At 64.9% G+C, this 16,602-nt stretch overlaps 1 protein-coding gene across 1 annotated transcript; it reads left to right on the forward strand.

Moving 5' to 3' along the window:
- The first annotated feature begins 6,640 nt into the window (after nt 1-6,640).
- B4GALT2 (beta-1,4-galactosyltransferase 2) lies at nt 6,641-16,574 on the forward strand. Its single transcript, XM_075003123.1, has 7 exons — nt 6,641-6,828; nt 12,092-12,445; nt 12,820-13,055; nt 13,582-13,772; nt 13,966-14,088; nt 14,712-14,816; nt 15,281-16,574. The coding sequence occupies exons 2-7, from the start codon at nt 12,157-12,159 to the stop codon at nt 15,429-15,431; spliced, it is 1,095 nt and encodes a 364-aa protein (XP_074859224.1). The 5' UTR covers nt 6,641-6,828; nt 12,092-12,156; the 3' UTR covers nt 15,432-16,574.
- Nucleotides 16,575-16,602: the final 28 nt, after the last annotated feature.

The raw sequence follows: 16,602 nt of genomic DNA on the forward strand, positions 1-16,602 counted from the left end.
CCAGCGGGTGGGGCTCCCTGAGGCGCTGTGGGACGCAGAGCAGGCGCTGTGGGGGTGCAGAGCAGGCTGACTGTGCCCAGTAGGTGGGTGGGGTCTCTGTGGGGCGCAGAGCAGGGCACCGTTGGGGTGCAGAACAGGCTGACTGCCCTGAGGCACTGTGGGGGGCCTCATCTTGCTCTCAGCTGCCAGGCCTTGGCCATTGCTGCCACTGCCAAGGGGGAGAATTGTGCTGCTGGGCTAACTGCCCCCCAGGAAGGGAGTGAAGCTGGTTTATTTTTAATCCCTGGCCCAGGAGCGCTCCCCAAAGCCACGTCCCAGCTGCTGCTGCCGCCCCAGGGAGCAGTCTCTTGCTCTGCCACAGGTGTCTGCTACCTCGAGCCTCCAGCCAACACAGGTCTGCACCACGGGTTATTGTGCTGGTAAGGCGTATGGGCCAGGGAAGGAGATCTGTTCCCAGGCCTGCCTTGGGGGCACTGCTGAGAAAAGGGGTGTCACATTGCCCACAGGGAGGGACCCCTGCTTACCAGGCACCAGCCCAGCCCAAAGAACTGGTCCCCGTGCTGGCTCAGAGCCAGCCGCACAAACAAGTCCCTCTGACTGGCCAGTTCCTCTGCGTCGCTGTGCCCAGTGGCAAGTTGGGAAAACCAGCCTCAGCAAGGTAAAAGGTTCTTCTGATGCCAAAGGACCAGCAACTCCCCAGGTCACTTATGACTCAGACCTCGTCCAGAATCGCACCAGGGCCAGGCCCTTGGCATCTCCCATCTAAAGGACTGTTCAGAAACAGGAAGTGTGTGGGCTGAACGGGGGTTGAAGACATCACATGAAGCCAGTAAATGCGAAGTTTGGGGTGCAGGGTTCTCAGGAGCAGCACACAGAGGTGGCTGATGTCAAGTCTCTGGTTACTTCCTAGTCGCTGCAGGGCCTGGGTCCCTGGGTCAGAGCGCTCCCTTGGCTGGAGCCGTGGGGAAGCAGTAGCAGGAAGAGGAGAAATGGAGGTGTTCCTAAGGCCTTTTTTACCTTCGCCCCATGGCGGGAATCCCATTGGTCTTGCTGTGGAAAAGCGCAGCAAAATGTGGCGTTTGTCACCGTCCCCGCAGGATGGGGTTCTTAGCAGGGGCAGGTGGGACCCACGTTCCACTTGGAGCGTTTGCAGGGAAGCCCATCCTGTGCCGATGGGTGTCTTCCAGGCTCTGTTTCTCGGGGAGCCAATCAATGCGACTAGCCCCAGACGGGCGGGCTGGGAGCTTTGCAAGGTTTGAGCACACAGCAAATCGAGTGAAGATGATCCATGCACGTGGGCACAGTCGGAACCAGCAAAGCATCGTTTTTCCCATGACCTCTCACTGGACACAGCAGCACAGGGTTGTTTGCAGATAGAGAACAGCGGCTGCAACCATGATCTTCGAGTTCAGACTTCAATCAAATGCCACCCAGGCCCTTACACAGGTGGGTGCAAATGTCCCTCCCATGTCTGGTTTCTCTCCCTGCTGCTGCTGCTGCTGTGCTGGGGGAGCTGCAGGGCATGGGGGTGGAGGGGGACCCAAGGCATCCTGGGACCTGTAGCCCCTTGGCCAGCTTCCTGCCTAGAAAACTGGCCCTGGAGCAGGGAAGGGACTGCACTTCCTAGGACGCCCTTGGCTGTAACAAGAGGGAAGGGAGTTGTTTTTCCACTTACTCTGGTCCAGCAAGCTCCCAGAAGGTAATGGCTCTAAAGGGTGTGTTGCTGTGTGCATTTGTAGTGTGTTACAGCATCCTTTTACCACTCACTGTTTCCACTCAAATTGTTCATTGATCTCTCTTATGCACACTCATTGCACCACTGTTTTAAACTCCTTCATATTTAAAAAATGGCAGCGCACCTGCACACGTGCGCGCGCATACAGAAATTCCTGCGTGCAAGCCTGACCTGCAGCTAGGAACAAGACTCTGTCTCTGGTGGGCCCCTGGCTGTGCCAGCCCAATGGTCAGAAAGCCCAGGCCCGTTTTCTGACAACAGACCAGGGTGGCTGCAATGGTTCTGCCTTATGGTCCCTCCCTTGCCTTATGGAGCCTGGCATTGTTCCTCTTTTCTCCCCTGCTGCGCGCTGAGCGGATGGTTTCAGAGAACTTTCCCCAACAGCGATAAGATCTTTCAGGATTAGCGTCGGCTGATTTAGACCCTGGCATCTAGATTTGTAGCTGGGATTATTTTTGGATAATCTGCAACGCTTTGCTGTTGGCTGCCCAGTCACCCAGGTTTGTGAGATCCCTACGCAGCCTGCTTGGGGCTTAGGTCCCCTGGGGACTTCGGGAGCTTGGCCAGCTTTTCTGTGAATGACTGGCCCCAGAGCAGAGGGGCTGAACCCCAAGTCCCGTGCAGGGCTGGAGGCCCCAGCTCTTGTGAGTTCAAATCCAGCTGGGTGGCCTCGTGGGTGTGTGCTCTCATCGAACAGCAGGCAAAGACTCCTGCCCGTGCTCTCGGGCAGTGCTGGCCGGGGGCCCAGGGTGGGTGTTCGAAGGCTCCTTCTGGCTTCAAACTAGGACAGTGTGGTGCCCACCAAGGCAGCATGGCTGCCTGCTCTGCACAGCACCCCAGCCTCTCCGCCACGCCCCACTAGCCAGAGTGTGTCACTGGCGGATTGTCGCCCCGATGGCGACAGCCTCGGCCTGCTCCCCGCCAAGGCACCGACTGGCGGGGTGAGAACCTGGCTGGCCAAGCAGGGCCCGGCCCAGCTGCACCTACTTTTCCTGAGCCCTCCAGGAAGCATCTTTTAACCCCGGGCTTCAGTGTTTGCTGTGGGACAGTGTCTTTCCAGCCGAACACGGTGCGGGAGGTGGGAGGGCTCGTGGCTGTTTAACTCCCTTGCGTCAGCAGAGTTATCTCCACGTCTGAACCCATGAGCTCGGCCAACGATCCCGAGGTGGTGCAAGAGAAAGCCCGTTACAGTCAGAGCTAGGGGGCTGCAAGGGACCTCAAGGACTCAGCTAGCCCAGCCCTGGGTACTGAGGTAGGGCCACATACCTAGACCAGCAACCACAGGGGTTTGTCCAGCCTAGTCTAAAACCCTCCAGTGGTGGGGCTTCTCACCCTTCCTTGGATGTCTGTCCCACAGGGCAGCTCCCCAGAGAGTTACCCAGCCTGTTTCTAAGCTCTGACCTTGCGCTCCCTTGCCATAGCTTAAATTCATCGTATTCCCAGCCTCAGCTTCTTTCTTCCTTCCAGCACAGTAGCAGTCCTGGCCTAATTTTGTCTGAAATTGACATAAGATTCACTGGAGTCCAGTTTCCTGGGTCCCCCCAGTTCCTCTCTTTCAGTTGTAGCACAATGCTGGCTTTTCCTCGTTTGAAACAATGTGCATGATTGTGAGAGCTCCTCAGCCAAGTATTTTCATATCCTTGGCTGAAAGCTAATATGTTAATACTTGTTGTCTAATGTCCTGCGGGATTAGAGTGTTTCACTGTCACACTTAGATGTGTTCACATCCTCCTGTCTGTTTTCAACTACATTAAGATAAATATTTGTTGTGTACTTCTGTAATTAGCAATTTGACCACCCTACTTCTATGTTGGCCATGACCCATTGGTAGGTTTTGGCTTGTTCCTGATCTATTTCAAGGATTCCTCCTGGCCCTTTCCCCTGGGCCGTATTCTTCACTTGCACTGTTAGCTTTCAGATCAGCTGTCTGCATCCCTTGCCTTCCTGTTTCTGCTCCCGCCTACCAACATCTCACGTCTCCGTTCGCGGGCCTGTCTGGGCTGGGGAGAGAGCGGGCAGGGGCTGCTTTCCCCTCCCTCTTTTAACCCAAGAAGACGTCCTGCGTGATTGTGGAACTAGTTTTTGGGGTGTTCAATGCTGCACCCTGGAGTGGTTCCTCACCTTCAGGGGGTGTGTTGATGTTTATTTTCCCGGTCACCAGGGCACACGATTGTTCTCAGCCTTAGGAAAGTGGCCCCGTGAAAGCCCATCTGCCTGTTACCGTTGGGTGCTGCCCAGCACACAGCGACCTTAGGTCAGGGTCGTTTGCACCCAGACAACCATGTTTTTGTAGCGAGACGGTGGTTGCGGCAGTGTCTTGGACTGGCCAGCCTGTGGGGGGGAGAGAGCCGTCTGAGCTGCCCTAGAGCTCAGCCTGGCTCGTTGCTGGGGGTGTAGCAACCCTACCAGGGAGGGTGTGAGGTGACCAGCGTCCCTGCAACGGGAGCCTTCTCAGCTGCAATTCAGTTTGTGGAGAGAGGCCTTTTTCAGGTTCACACTGGCCCCTGCACTATCCCAGCCCTCTGGCCTCCAGGGAGCAGCCTGGTCCTGGCCGGCAGTGGCCCTAACACCACAGCGGGGAACAGGGTCTCCAAAGCTGAGTGCCGCCTGAGCGCCTGTTCCAAAAGAGGGGGAGCCATGGGGTCACCCCCCCAGGGCAGGGACCCTCACACATTGCAGACTTGGCATCGTACGCGAGTGTTTCTAATGCCTCTTCTCTATTATCTACCTTGGGGTTGGTGCCCAGGGCACGGCCCTCTGCCCCACCCTCACCCACTGGTGCTCACCCCACCAGCCCCCTGGGCCCCCCTCCCCCCAGCCGGCCCTGGTGCCTTGCCCCTGCCCACTGGAGCTGGAGCCCCAGGGTCCTGGCCCCAGAAAAGCAGACCTGGGGGGTCCCTTGGGCCTGGGCGGAGACAAGTGAGGGTGTGGTCGGAGCAGGAGGCAGGGCCTAGGGATGGGACCAGTCATGGGTGTGGCCTGTGGGTGGGGGGACACCAGTCGTTGGGGGCAGAGGGTGTGGCCTATGAATGGAGGGGTGAGGCTGGTCACTGGGGGGAACAAGTGTGGCTGTGGAGGGAGAGGGAGAGCCTATAGATGGGGCCTAGCTAATAGTGTGGGGCAGAGAGGGAGTGGCCTATGGGTAGGGGCAGAGCCTATGCATAGTCCTTGGGGAAGGAAAGACTGTGGCCTATAAATAGAGGGGGAGCCTATGGAGGGGCACGGCTATTGATGGGGAGAAGGCGCGGTCTGCGGGTGGAAGGGTGGGGTCTGTGGGGGGGCACGGCTATTGATGGGGGAGAGGGCGCGGTCTGTGGGTGGAAGGGTGGGGTCTGTGGGGGGCACAGCTATTGATGGGGAGAAGGCGGGGTCTGTGGGTGGAAGGGTGGGGTCTGTGGGGGGCACGGCTATTGATGGGCGAGAGGGCGCAGTCTGTGGGGGGGCATGGCTATTGATGGGGAGAGGGCGGGGTCTGTGCATGGGGTGGGGTCTGTGGGTGGAAGGGCGGGGTCTGGGGGGGCATGGCTATTGATGGGGAGAGGGCGGGGTCTGTGCATGGGGTGGGGTCTGCGGGTGGAAGGGCAGGGTCTGTGGGGGGGGCACGGCTATTGATGGGGAGATGGCGGGGTCTGTGGGGGAGAGGGTGGGGTCTGTGCATGGGGTGGGGTCTGTGGGTGGAAGGGTGGGGTCTGTGGGGGGGGTATGGCTATTGATGGGGGGAGAACGCAGGGTCTGTGGGGGGCATGGCTATTGATGGGGAGAAGGCGGGGTCTGCGGATGGAAGGGCGTGGTCTGTGGGGGGCACGGCTATTGATGGGGAGAGGGCGGGGTCTGTGGGTGGAAGGGCGGGGTCTGTGGGGGGCACGGCTATTGATAGGGAGAGGGTGGGGTCTGCGGGTGGAAGGGCGGGGTCTGTGGGGGGCACGGCTATTGATGGGCGAGAGGGCGGGGTCTGTGGGTGGAAGGGCGGGGTCTGTGCATGGGGCAGGGTCTGGGGGAGAGGGCAGGGTCTGTGGGGTGGAAGAGCTATTGGTGGGGAGAGGGCGGGGTCTGTGCATGGGGTGGGGTCTGGGGGAGAGGGCGGGGTCTGGGCATGGGGTGGGGGTCTGTGGGTGGAAGGGCGGGGTCTGTGGGGGGGCACGGCTATTGGTGGGGAGAGGGTGGGGTCTGTGGGTGGAAGGGCAGGGTCTGTGCATGGGGCAGGGTCTGGGGAGAGGGCGGGGTCTGTGGGGTGGAAGAGCTATTGGTGGGGAGAGGGCGGGGTCTGTGGGGGAGAGGGCAGGGTCTGGGGGAGAGGGTGGGGTCTGTGGGGTGGAAGAGCTATTGGTGGGGAGAGGGCGGGGTCTGTGCATGGGGCGGGGTCTGTGGGTGGAAGGTCGGGGTCTGTGGGGGGGCACGGCTATTGATGGGGAGAGGGTGGGGTCTGTGCATGGGGCGGGGTCTGTGCATGGGGCGGGGTCTGTGGGTGGAGGGGCGGGGTCTGTGGGGGGGCACGGCTATTGATGGGGAGAGGGTGGGGTCTGTGCATGGGGCGGGGTCTGGGGGAGAGGGCGGGGTCTGGGGGAGAGGGCGGGGTCTGTGGGGGGGCACGGCTATTGGTGGGGAGAGGGCGGGGTCTGTGGGGGAGAGGGCGGGGTCTGCGCAGGGGGCGGGGTCTGTGGAACGACATGCCTTCCCGTTGGGGTGGAGGAGGAGGGGGGCCTGTGATTGGGGTTGGGCCTGTGGGCGCGGGGTAAGACCGTTGGAGCAGAGAGGGCGGGGTCTGTGGGTGGGGGCGGGGCGGAGGGGCGGGGATGGGATGGGCCCTGGGGGCGGAGAGGGCGTGGCCTGCGGGGCGGGCGCCGGGGCGGAGAGGGCGTGGCTTCCTGGTGGGGCGGGGCCTGCGGGAGAGGGCGGGGCGGGGCGGGGCGGGCGGTCGCTGCGGAGGGAGCGAGGCCCCGCGGCCCGAGATGGGCGCCCCGCGGCCCGGAGCGGGCGCTGCCGCTGCTGACGGGGCCGGGCTGCGGGGCCGGCGGAGGAGCTGAGGCCGAGCGGGCCGGGCCGGGGGAGCCGCAGCCCGTCCCCGGAGCCGCCCGGCCCCGACCCCCGCAGCGGTGAGTGCGGCCCGGCCCGGCCCGGCCCGGCCCCCTCGAAATGGCTCCTGGCCTCCGGGGGCCTGGCGGGATCGGGGGGCCCTTCGCGGGGGCCGGGCCGGGCGGTGCTGGAGCGGGGGGCTGGGCTGGGCCGGGCCGGGCCGGGGCCCCCTGCGGAGCTCGCCGGAGAACAAAGCCCCGCTGGGCCGCGCTCCCCTCCCGGCGCCTGGGCCTGGTTTCCGGCGCCGGATCCACCCAGCGGCAGGCTGGACCCAGCTCCGGTACCGCTCCCCTTGGCGCGCCGGGCCGGACCGGACCGGACCGGGCCGAGCTCCCCAGGGCCGGGCACGGCCTGGCCCGCGGGCTGCTCCGAGCGCCCCGAGACGGGCAGCGCGTTCAGCAGGGCTGTGGATTCAGCCATGGGCAGGTACCGAGCACCCATGGGTGCGCCCATCCCTTATCCGCTGCCCAAAGCCTGGCGTGTGCCCCGGGCACCCATGGGTGCGCCCACCCCTCATCCGCTGCTCAAAGCCTGGCGTGTGCCCCGGGCACCCATGGGTGCGCCCATCCTCATCCGCTGCCCAAAGCCTGGCGTGTGCCCCGGGCACCCATGGGTGCGCCCATCCTCATCCGCTGCCCAAAGCCTGGCGTGTGCCCCGGGCACCCATGGGTGCGCCCATCCCTCATCCGCTGCCCAAAGCCTGGCGTGTGCCCCGGGCACCCATGGGTGCGCCCATCCCTCATCCGCTGCCCAAAGCCTGGCGTGTGCCCCGAGCACCCATGGGTGCGCCCATCCCTCATCCGCTGCCCAAAGCCTGGCGTGTGCCCCGGGCACCCATGGGTGCGCCCATCCTCATCCGCTGCCCAAAGCCTGGCGTGTGCCCCGGGCACCCATGGGTGCGCCCATCCCTCATCCGCTGCCCAAAGCCTGGCGTGTGCCCCGGGCACCCATGGGTGCGCCCATCCTCATCCGCTGCCCAAAGCCTGGCGTGTGCCCCGGGCACCCATGGGTGCGCCCATCCCTCATCCGCTGCCCAAAGCCTGGCGTGTGCCCCGAGCACCCATGGGTGCGCCCATCCCTCATCCGCTGCCCAAAGCCTGGCGTGTGCCCCGGGCACCCATGGGTGCGCCCATCCCTCATCCGCTGCCCAAAGCCTGGCGTGTGCCCCGGGCACCCATGGGTGCGCCCACCCCTCATCCGCTGCCCAAAGCCTGGCGTGTGCCCCGAGCACCCATGGGTGCGCCCACCCCTCATCCGCTGCCCAAAGCCTGGCGTGTGTACTGGGCACCCATGGGTGTGCCCCTCTGCAGCTAGAAACCTGGGGCATGTACCAGGCACCGCAGGTGTGTCTACCTGCCCTTGGCAGCTCAGGTCCTGGGGCGTGTACGGGCACACAGGGGCATGCCTGCCCCCCATGTGCAGCTCAGAGGGGTGGGGTGCGTACTGGGCACAGGCAGGTGCACCCAGCCATGCCGGAGCAGTGCGGCCCAAAGCTGGGAGGTTTGCTGTGAGGCGGGAGCAGCCAGGCCCCTGTTTTTGCTCCCCGACACGCGCGTGTTCTGGCAGTGGCTGCGGGCCCCTGCGTTCGCTGGGGATTTGGGTTATTGGCCTATCCAGAAGCTTCAGTTGGCAGCGGCAGAGCCCTGCCTTGGGCAGTGTCTGAGAACTGGGGGCTGCTGACCTGACCCCAGCAGTTCTTCGGCTGTAGTGACTGGCTTGGCTCTGCTCAGCCGCCACAAACTCCATTTATGGACTGCTCAAATCACGCCCGCCCGCCCCAGACCTCACTGACTGAGTGAGCAACATGTTTACCCAGGGGAGAGAAATGTGCTGCAGGCCACCTGGCCAGGCCCCTGCTGCTGCCACCACCAGAAACCCTTCCCCTGCCTTTCTGCTTCCCAGGGTTCCTCACCTCCTGCCCCATGGCCCCTGGGCTGCCTCTTTCCAAGGCTACCTGTCAGGGAGCGGGGCGGGGCGGGGCGAAGCGAAGCGGCTGTGCTTCCCGCCTGCGGGCTCCGCAGTGGGCAGCTGGTGCGACCAGCCGAGCAACGCTTAGCGCAGAGCTGTTGTGTGTGTCAGGCCAACGGCCCCGGGTGGCTGGCAGGAGGGATTGAAGCTGCAGCCTTAGGGGCACCAGCCCTGGAGCCTTGGCGAAACTGCTGGGCTGGGCTGGGCTGGGCTGGACAGCAGCCGGAGATGGCTTCTCTAGCCCGGCCCCGGAAGGGTTAGCGAGGGTGTCCTTAACCCTGCTCCAGGTCAGGCCCTGGGGGCAGCGTTCCGACCCCCCACGTCACCTGCACCTTCCTGCGTTCCGGCCCCAGCATGGTGCGCAGGCTCCCAGCAGCAGTTGCTCGGGGCCTGGCAGGTGCGAGAGCCTCTGTGCTCCTACCGCAGAGGCTGGGGTGGCTTAGCCGTTTGGGCTAGCACTGTCCTGGGAGCTTGTGTCCAGGTGATTGTCCTTCCCCCCAGGATCGGTGTCTTCCCCCCCCCCCCCCCCCCCGCAGGTATGGCCTGTGCTTTTAGTCCTTGCTGGCACCTCCGTCTTGTCAGCGTGGGGCAGAGCGTCTGGGCCACCTCCGGCTGTGTATGGCAGTGCCACCCGTCCCTAGCCTGGCTAACTCTCAGCCAGGGCTGATGGGATCCCTGGCCAGGCAGGCCAAGGCTCCCATGGGCCCCAGGACCAGCAAAGCCCTTTGGAAAGGAAGGTGTGGGTCCCTCCCCACCCCCCATGTGGGGGCCTGGTGTGCCCATTGCCCCCGAGCTCCCCTTTTCATCTTCTCCTCTTCATGCCCTGTGCCTCCCACACCCACGGCTCCTAACGCCCTGCCCCCGGGGGCCGAGGGAGGGTTCGGGGGAGGCTCCAAGTGCCGCAGGTCTGTGGCTCCATCTCGGGCATTATGCCAGGGCAGGCCGCAGAGCTGCTGTGGCACGACCGGCGTGCATGGCAAGCTGCCTTCTGCAGGTCCCAGCTATGAGCCGGCGCAGGTCTGTCCCCAGCCTGCATGGAGTCCACTCGAGCCCTAGGCCCTGTACTGCCCTCAGCTGAGGGGGACTCGCCGCGGGGGTGTGGAGGGGGAGAAGCTGGTGCTGAGTTCTAGGGGCGTGGTGTGCGGCTGGCTGTGGGGGGGCTGCGGCCGGGCACTTGTGGGTGCTGAAGTTGGTGTGTGCTGGTGGGATTAGCGCCACGTGCCGGGGACCCCGGGAATGCAGCTGATCTGTGCCGACTCCCCCATTCTGTGCTGTGAGAAGAGCCCCGGGCAGGGACCTGGCCTGTCTGCCCTCTGGCTGTGGGCAGGGCTGGGAGTGACCCAGAGGGCCCCATCTCCGCCCTCGGCTGCAGCCTGCACGTGCTGCTCTCCAGCACCCCGGCCCTGTCTGTGTGTGCGGGGCTGAGGGAACGTGGCTCCTTCCTGCGCCAGGGCACCAGTTAGCCTCTGGGGGACTCGCCACAGAGCATGTCGGTGGGAGCAGCCAGGCCTGGGCAGTCGTGCAGAGCCAGGGGAGGACGGGCTGTGAGAAATGCAGCAAGCTCTGGGGTGGAGCAGGCCTTGGCTGCTGAGCCGAGGGCCGTAAGCTGCCACTTACACGAGAAGAGGGGCTCAGCCCTGGGGACATGGCCGTGAACAGGAAGGCTGCTTGAGCCTGTTGCGTGGGACTTTCCCACACCCCGGAAGGGGAAACCGGGCTGTCGCCAGGAGGCCGTGGCAGCCCCTGGGGCTGGAGGGAGGTGAGCTCAGCCCCAGCGTGGGCAGGAGGAGGTGGCAGCTGGCGGTGAGCCATGCCCCTGGCACAGCCCACACAGCAGCAGGTCTCAGCTGGGTGGGAGTGGGGGTGGGGGAGGCAGCTGGCTCCCCGTTGGCGGTGAAATGAAGCCAGTGTGGGCCCTGGCCTGTGGGTGCTCCTGCAGGGAGCTGGGGGCGGGAGCCCCCCCCCCGTGCAGGCAGAGCCATGCAGGGAGGCGAGCGGAGGGCTCGTGCCCATTGCTGGAGGGACACGTAGGGCCAGGGCACCAGCAGGCTGTGCTGTTGGAGGCTTGGGAGTCTGGGGCGTGGGTAGAGCCAAGTCTCCCACCCTTCTGCTGCCAGGGCGAGCCCTGGCAGAGTGCTGGCTGTGGCTGGGCCGGGGAGGAGGCTGGGCAGAACCAGCCTGAGGCTTGCTGAGCCAGGGGCCTGCACACGCCAGGGCTGAACTCACCTCCCTCTGGCCCCAGGGGCTGCCACGGCTTCCTGGCGACAGCTGGGCGGGTGGCCGCTGGGTTTCCCCTTGGGGGTGTGGGAAAGTCCCATGCAACAGGCTCAAGCAGGCTTCCTGTTCACTGCCACGTCCCCAGAGCTGAGCCCCTCTTCTTGTCCGAGTGGCAGCTCACGGCCCAGCAGCCCCTCCAAAGCAGGGGCTCTGATTTGCCTGTGGCCATTTTGTCCTCAAACTCCTCTGAAGCTGGGCTTACTCAGGGGCTTTCGTGGGAGTCGGCCTGGGGCTGGCTGGGAATGGGAAATCACCGCTGTGGGAGGAGGCAGTTATAGCGTGCAGCACCCAGGAGATCAGCCCCTAAGTGAGGTTAAACCCCCACATAAATCAGTCTTTGTGCATAAGATTTGCTCATGGAGGGCTCATTGGGTAAGCCCCCTTTAGCAGTGAAAGGGAGACTGCACAATGGTCCCTCCCCACATAATAACCATTTTCATTGGGCTTGATCATAAGCCAAACAGTTTTTATTAGGTAAAACAGTTGAATTGACATGGTTGTAGATAGGAACAATCTGATCCAAGTGTTGTCAAATCAAACCAAAGAGAACACACACAGCTCAGTCTGCTCTCGCTAGGTCTTACTCTGAACAGCTGCTTGTATCAGTTGAAATCTTCTGGTCAGGAATGATCTTGTCCTGACCTGGGTCTCCAGTAAACTTCTCTGTCTGTCGTAGGGTGTAACAGGCAATTTCCAAGGCCGGCGGAAGATCAAAGCTGGACAAACCCCAGGGGCCTCATTGTGCCTTCGGAGGGAGTCCCACTGTTCTCTTTGGGTAAAAGCGTTCTGCAAGATCCAGCCTGGCCCCTGGGTGACACCACCTGGCCCTAACCTTGTAGGCAATTGGCCATTGCGTGTGCCCCGGCCTGAACGCGGAGTGCGGCCGCTCCTCTGCAGGGGGGCGTGCGGCTGGAGAGCAGGGAGGGCGCAGCGAGCGCTGGGGCGCCAGGCACGGTTGTCCGCAGTGGGTGTTTCGTAGCGCAGCGGAGGCTGGGGCCCTGCAGGAGCCTTGCCCTGACTGTTGCTTTCCCCGGGCAGGCGCGGCACCTTGGCGGAGCGGCCCCAGAGCTTGGCGCACATGCACGCCCGCCAGCACCCAGAAGATGACCAGGCTGCTCCTGGGGGTGACCCTGGAGAGGGTCTGCAAGGCTGTGCTGCTGCTGTGCCTGCTGCACTTCGTCATCATCGTCATCCTCTACTTCGACGTCTACGCCCAGCACCTGGCCTTCTTCAGCCGCTTCAACAGCAGGAGCTCCGCGCTGGCCCAGCCCTCCCCGAACGCCTCCCGGCCCCATGGCACCGAGGCCCCGGGCCCCAGCCCCCAGCCCGGTGCCAACCACTCCAGCACCCAGCAGCCCCTGCCGCCCTGCCAGGAAGTGCCCCCTGGCTTAGGTGAGCTGGGCTGGGCTCCTTGCCCCGGGTGCCCATCCCGTGGGGGAAGCACTGCTGGCTGCGCACCTGTGGGCCCAGAGGGTGGCCAAGCTGCAATCCTGGCTCATGGGCACACACTGAGGCTAACCCAGGTGGCATGTGGTTGGGCTGGGTGTGGGGCTCCTCTGGCTCGGCCCCAGCTGGCCCCACACATCCCCCAGGGCCTGGGGCTTGGCCTGCGACGTGGCTGGGGACCGTGGGGAGCGCCCCATGGGTGGGAGCCCTGGCGGGTGATGGTCTCCTGGGCCTGGGGGGCAGTCAGGGCTGAAGGTGCCGGCAGAGCCACTGCGCCCCCGGGGCCAGGGCTGGCTGGTAAGCGGCTCCCTGCCCCGCAGTTGGCCGCCTGCTGATTGAGTTCAGCTCCCCCATGAGCATGGAGCGGGTGCAGCGGGAGAACCCCGAGGTGCGGGCAGGTGGGAAGTACGCACCCCCCGACTGCCAGCCCCGCCAGAAGGTCGCCATCCTCATCCCCTTCCGGCACCGCGAGCACCATCTGCGCTACTGGCTGCACTACCTGCACCCCATCCTGCGCCGCCAGAAGGTCGCCTACAGCATCTACATCATCAACCAGGTGGGGCCCAGCCTGGCGGGGAGTCCCTGGGCACCCCTGGCCCATCCCTGCAGCAGGCTGAGCCCGGGCAAAGGCACAGCTGCTCCTCGGCCCGTGGCTGGCTCAGGGCCCTTCCTCGCTGGCTGCGTGAGGTGGCCTCGTTCGCCCCCAGCCTGCGGGGCCCTGTGTGGAATGGGCTCCAGCTCACAGCTGCCCAGCTGGAGCCAGGCCTGGTGCAGATACCCACCAGCACGTTGGCTCTGGCCGATGCCCCTCACTCCTGACCCACAGCTCCTCTGCCTGTGCCTTGGGGACGGGGCCCTGCAGGCTGCTGCCCACGAGTGACTTGGCAGAGCCCATGAGTGGCTGCTGGGCTGTGCTGGCAGCTGTCGGTGGCGGGGCGCTGTGCTACTCCCCAGGCGGGGTGGGGCAGGTGGGAGGCATGATGGAGGCCAGGCAGGGCAGGCGCAGGTGGGGGGCACAGCTGGTGCTGGCCCAGGAGCCCCGCTGCAGCAGCCCTCTGGATGCTAATGTCCCCCCCCCCCAGTACGGTGAGGACACCTTCAACCGGGCCAAGCTGCTCAACGCCGGCTTCCTGGAGGCGCTGAGGGACGAGGCCGACTACGACTGCTTCATCTTCAGCGACGTGGACCTGGTCCCCATGGACGACCGCAACCTGTACCGCTGCTACGAGCAGCCGCGGCACTTCGCCGTCGCCATGGACAAGTTCAGCTTCAGGCAGGCACTGCCGGGCCGGGCCGGGCCGGGCCAGTGAGCACCCGCCCGCCCTGGGGGTGCCCTGGGGTTGGCTCGGCACAGGCGGGGAGGGAGAGGCCCATGACGGGAGAGGGAGCTGGGCACAGCTGCTTCAGTGCCCGGCAGCCTGGCCCCTCTTGCGCCCCCGCTGACCCGCTGCTGCTTGTCCCTGCAGGCTGCCCTACGCTGGCTACTTCGGGGGCGTCTCTGGCCTGAGCAGGTCCCAGTTCCTGAAGATCAACGGCTTCCCCAACGAGTACTGGGGCTGGGGCGGGGAGGACGACGACATCTTTAACCGGTGGGTGGGCGGGCGCCCCTCCCCCTGGCGGCGCCAGCTGGCATTGGGTGGAGGGCCTGGAGGGCAGGCAGGCTGGCTGTCGGGGGACAGGGCTCCTCTCTGGCGTGGCTGGGCTGGCTCCCGAGGGCCGGTGACGGGCAGGGTCGGCGCTGAGCAGGCCGGTGGGGCTGACGAGTTCCCCTCGGGCTGTGCTCGGCCGCTGAGCTGACCCCAGCCAAGTGGTTTCCCTGAGTCAGTTGCATACAGTGCTGGCCTGGCTGGGCCTTCCCGGTCCGCAGTGGGCCCAGGGCAGCAACTTAATTGAAAGGGGAATTGGGGGGGCCTTGGCCTGGCGCACGCGGCTTGTTCTGTTTGTGAGGTTCTCGGGGGTCACTTGCACAAGGGAAAACCCCCTGCGGTTGCCATCCCCTGGCCCAGCAGTGAGTCCAGCACTGGCCCTGCTTTGGCGCTGCCCCAGCCATGTGGCAGGAGCCCTGGGAGCGGGCGCAGGGAGGGGATCAGGCTGGGGGAGCTGAGGAGCAGGTCAGCCTGGGGGGCACTGGGGCCCATTCCTTAGCCACCGAGGGCCGAGGCCAGGCCCCGCTAGGCGCCCCTCATGCCAGACCCCCTCCCTCCGTCCCCAGGATCTCTCTGAACGGCATGAAGGTGTCGCGTCCCGACAGCCGCATCGGGAGGTATCGGATGATCAAACACGAGCGCGACAAACACAACGAGCCCAACCCGCAGAGGTGAGCCCAGCCCCACCTGGGCATGGTGGCTTGGCTCTGCCTGCACAGCCTGCCTGGAAGAGCTCCCCTAGCTGTGGAGTCACCCCAGATCCTCTCGCTCTGGCTGCTTGAGCGGGGCCTGGGGCATTAGCTGTGCCCCCTGGTGAGCTGCTCTGCACCAGCCCTGACTTACCCTGGGCCCCATGCTGGGAGCCAAGACTCCTGGGTTCCCTTCTTTCAGCTGACTCTGTGGTGCCTTGGAGATACCCCCTTCCCCTCTGAAACTGATCCCTTTGCACCCATGGTGCTCGGGCTGGGCTAGCTGCTCCTCACCCTGGGCTGGCACTGCCAGGCAGGGACTGCAGGCCCAAGGGCTACCCAGGGCTACAGTTTGCTGCCCAGGGGGGCTGCCCTGGCCACAGCCCTACTGCTGCTATCCTGCGGGGGAGAGCCTGGCCCAGCCGCTGACTGCGCGTCTCTGGCAGGTTCACCAAGATCCAGAACACCAAGGCCACGATGAAACGGGACGGCATCAGCTCCCTGCAGTACCAGCTGGTGGAGGTGACACGCTGGCCCCTGTACACGAACATCACGGTGGACATCGGCAAGCCGCCCCCACGCCCGGCCCGGGGCTAGTGCCTGCCCCGGCTCGCCCAGCCTCAGAGCGTGAGGCTGGCAGGAGATGCTCTGTGCCCTGGGCTGGCTGGGGGCACAGGAGTCTGGCCCAGGGGGAGGATCGAGCCAGGACGTGCTCAGCCTCCTCTGCCTGCCATGAGGCTATGGCTACGCCCTGTGGGAGCTGCCGTCAGCGTGCTTAGCCCTGCCCAGGGGCTAGGCCCCAGGCACCTGTCCAAGCCTGCCCAGTGCAGGATGCAGGGCGGTGGCCGGCCCTGGCCAACCAGGCCCCCGCTCCTAGGAGGGAGCTGCTCATGCACCGCCTGGGGCAGGGCCTGCTCTGCACGGGGCTTGGGGGCAGCAGAAGCAGGGTGCTCATGAGGCAGTGCCCTTGGCCCAGGAAGGCTCCTAGCAGTGCAGAGGTCTGAGCACAGATGCAGCCCCTCTTGCTGTCTTCCTCGGCCGCGTCAGCTGGTGCTTAGACCCCAGGCCAGGACTGTTGGGTCCTTGTCTCAACTCTGCCCCTGGTGCAGACCTCTGGCAAGTGCCTGCCCCTCTTTGTGCCTCAGTTTCCCCCTGCCAGGGGCTCCCAAGCTGCCCACTGCATGCAGCGGCTGTGTGTGGATGTGCTGTGACTCGGGGGGCATTTAAAGGCCCTGTCACCTGGCTGCATACACGGGGGCGTCCTTGGCTGGCCTGGTCCTTCCCGGCAGCCTCCCCGAGCACCTACTGTGGTCACACCAAAGCGGCTGCTGGGCCAGGAGCGGCGGGGGTGCTGGAGCCTGTGGAAGCCTGGACCCCACCCTCCTAGGCTGCCCCTGGGGCCGTGCCAGCCGGGGGCCCTTGTACAACACAACATTCCAGCCCGGGCCGGGGAAGAGCCCGCATGCCTGGTGCCCTGGGAAGGGGTAGGCTCCTTGTGTCATTTGGCCTCTGCCCCAGCTGCACCCCCCCGCCCCTCCTCCCTGCTACTTGCCAGTTCGGAGCCCCCGGGCAGGGCCTACTCCTAGCCCTATTCTGGTGCTGGGGGCTGGAGGGGATCCCCAGGCCGGGCACTGCTGAGTTTTGTACATTTGAATGTTTGACCTGTTTGGAGCGGAGCCTGTCTGCAGCCTTTGCTCCTAGTGCCCAGACTTTTCTATTTAATAAAGTTTCAAAGCTGGAGGGACTTCACTGGGGCAGGGCAGAGGGT

Source organism: Carettochelys insculpta, chromosome 9 (genome assembly GCF_033958435.1).
Source record: "Carettochelys insculpta isolate YL-2023 chromosome 9, ASM3395843v1, whole genome shotgun sequence".
NCBI lineage: Eukaryota > Metazoa > Chordata > Testudines > Carettochelyidae > Carettochelys > Carettochelys insculpta.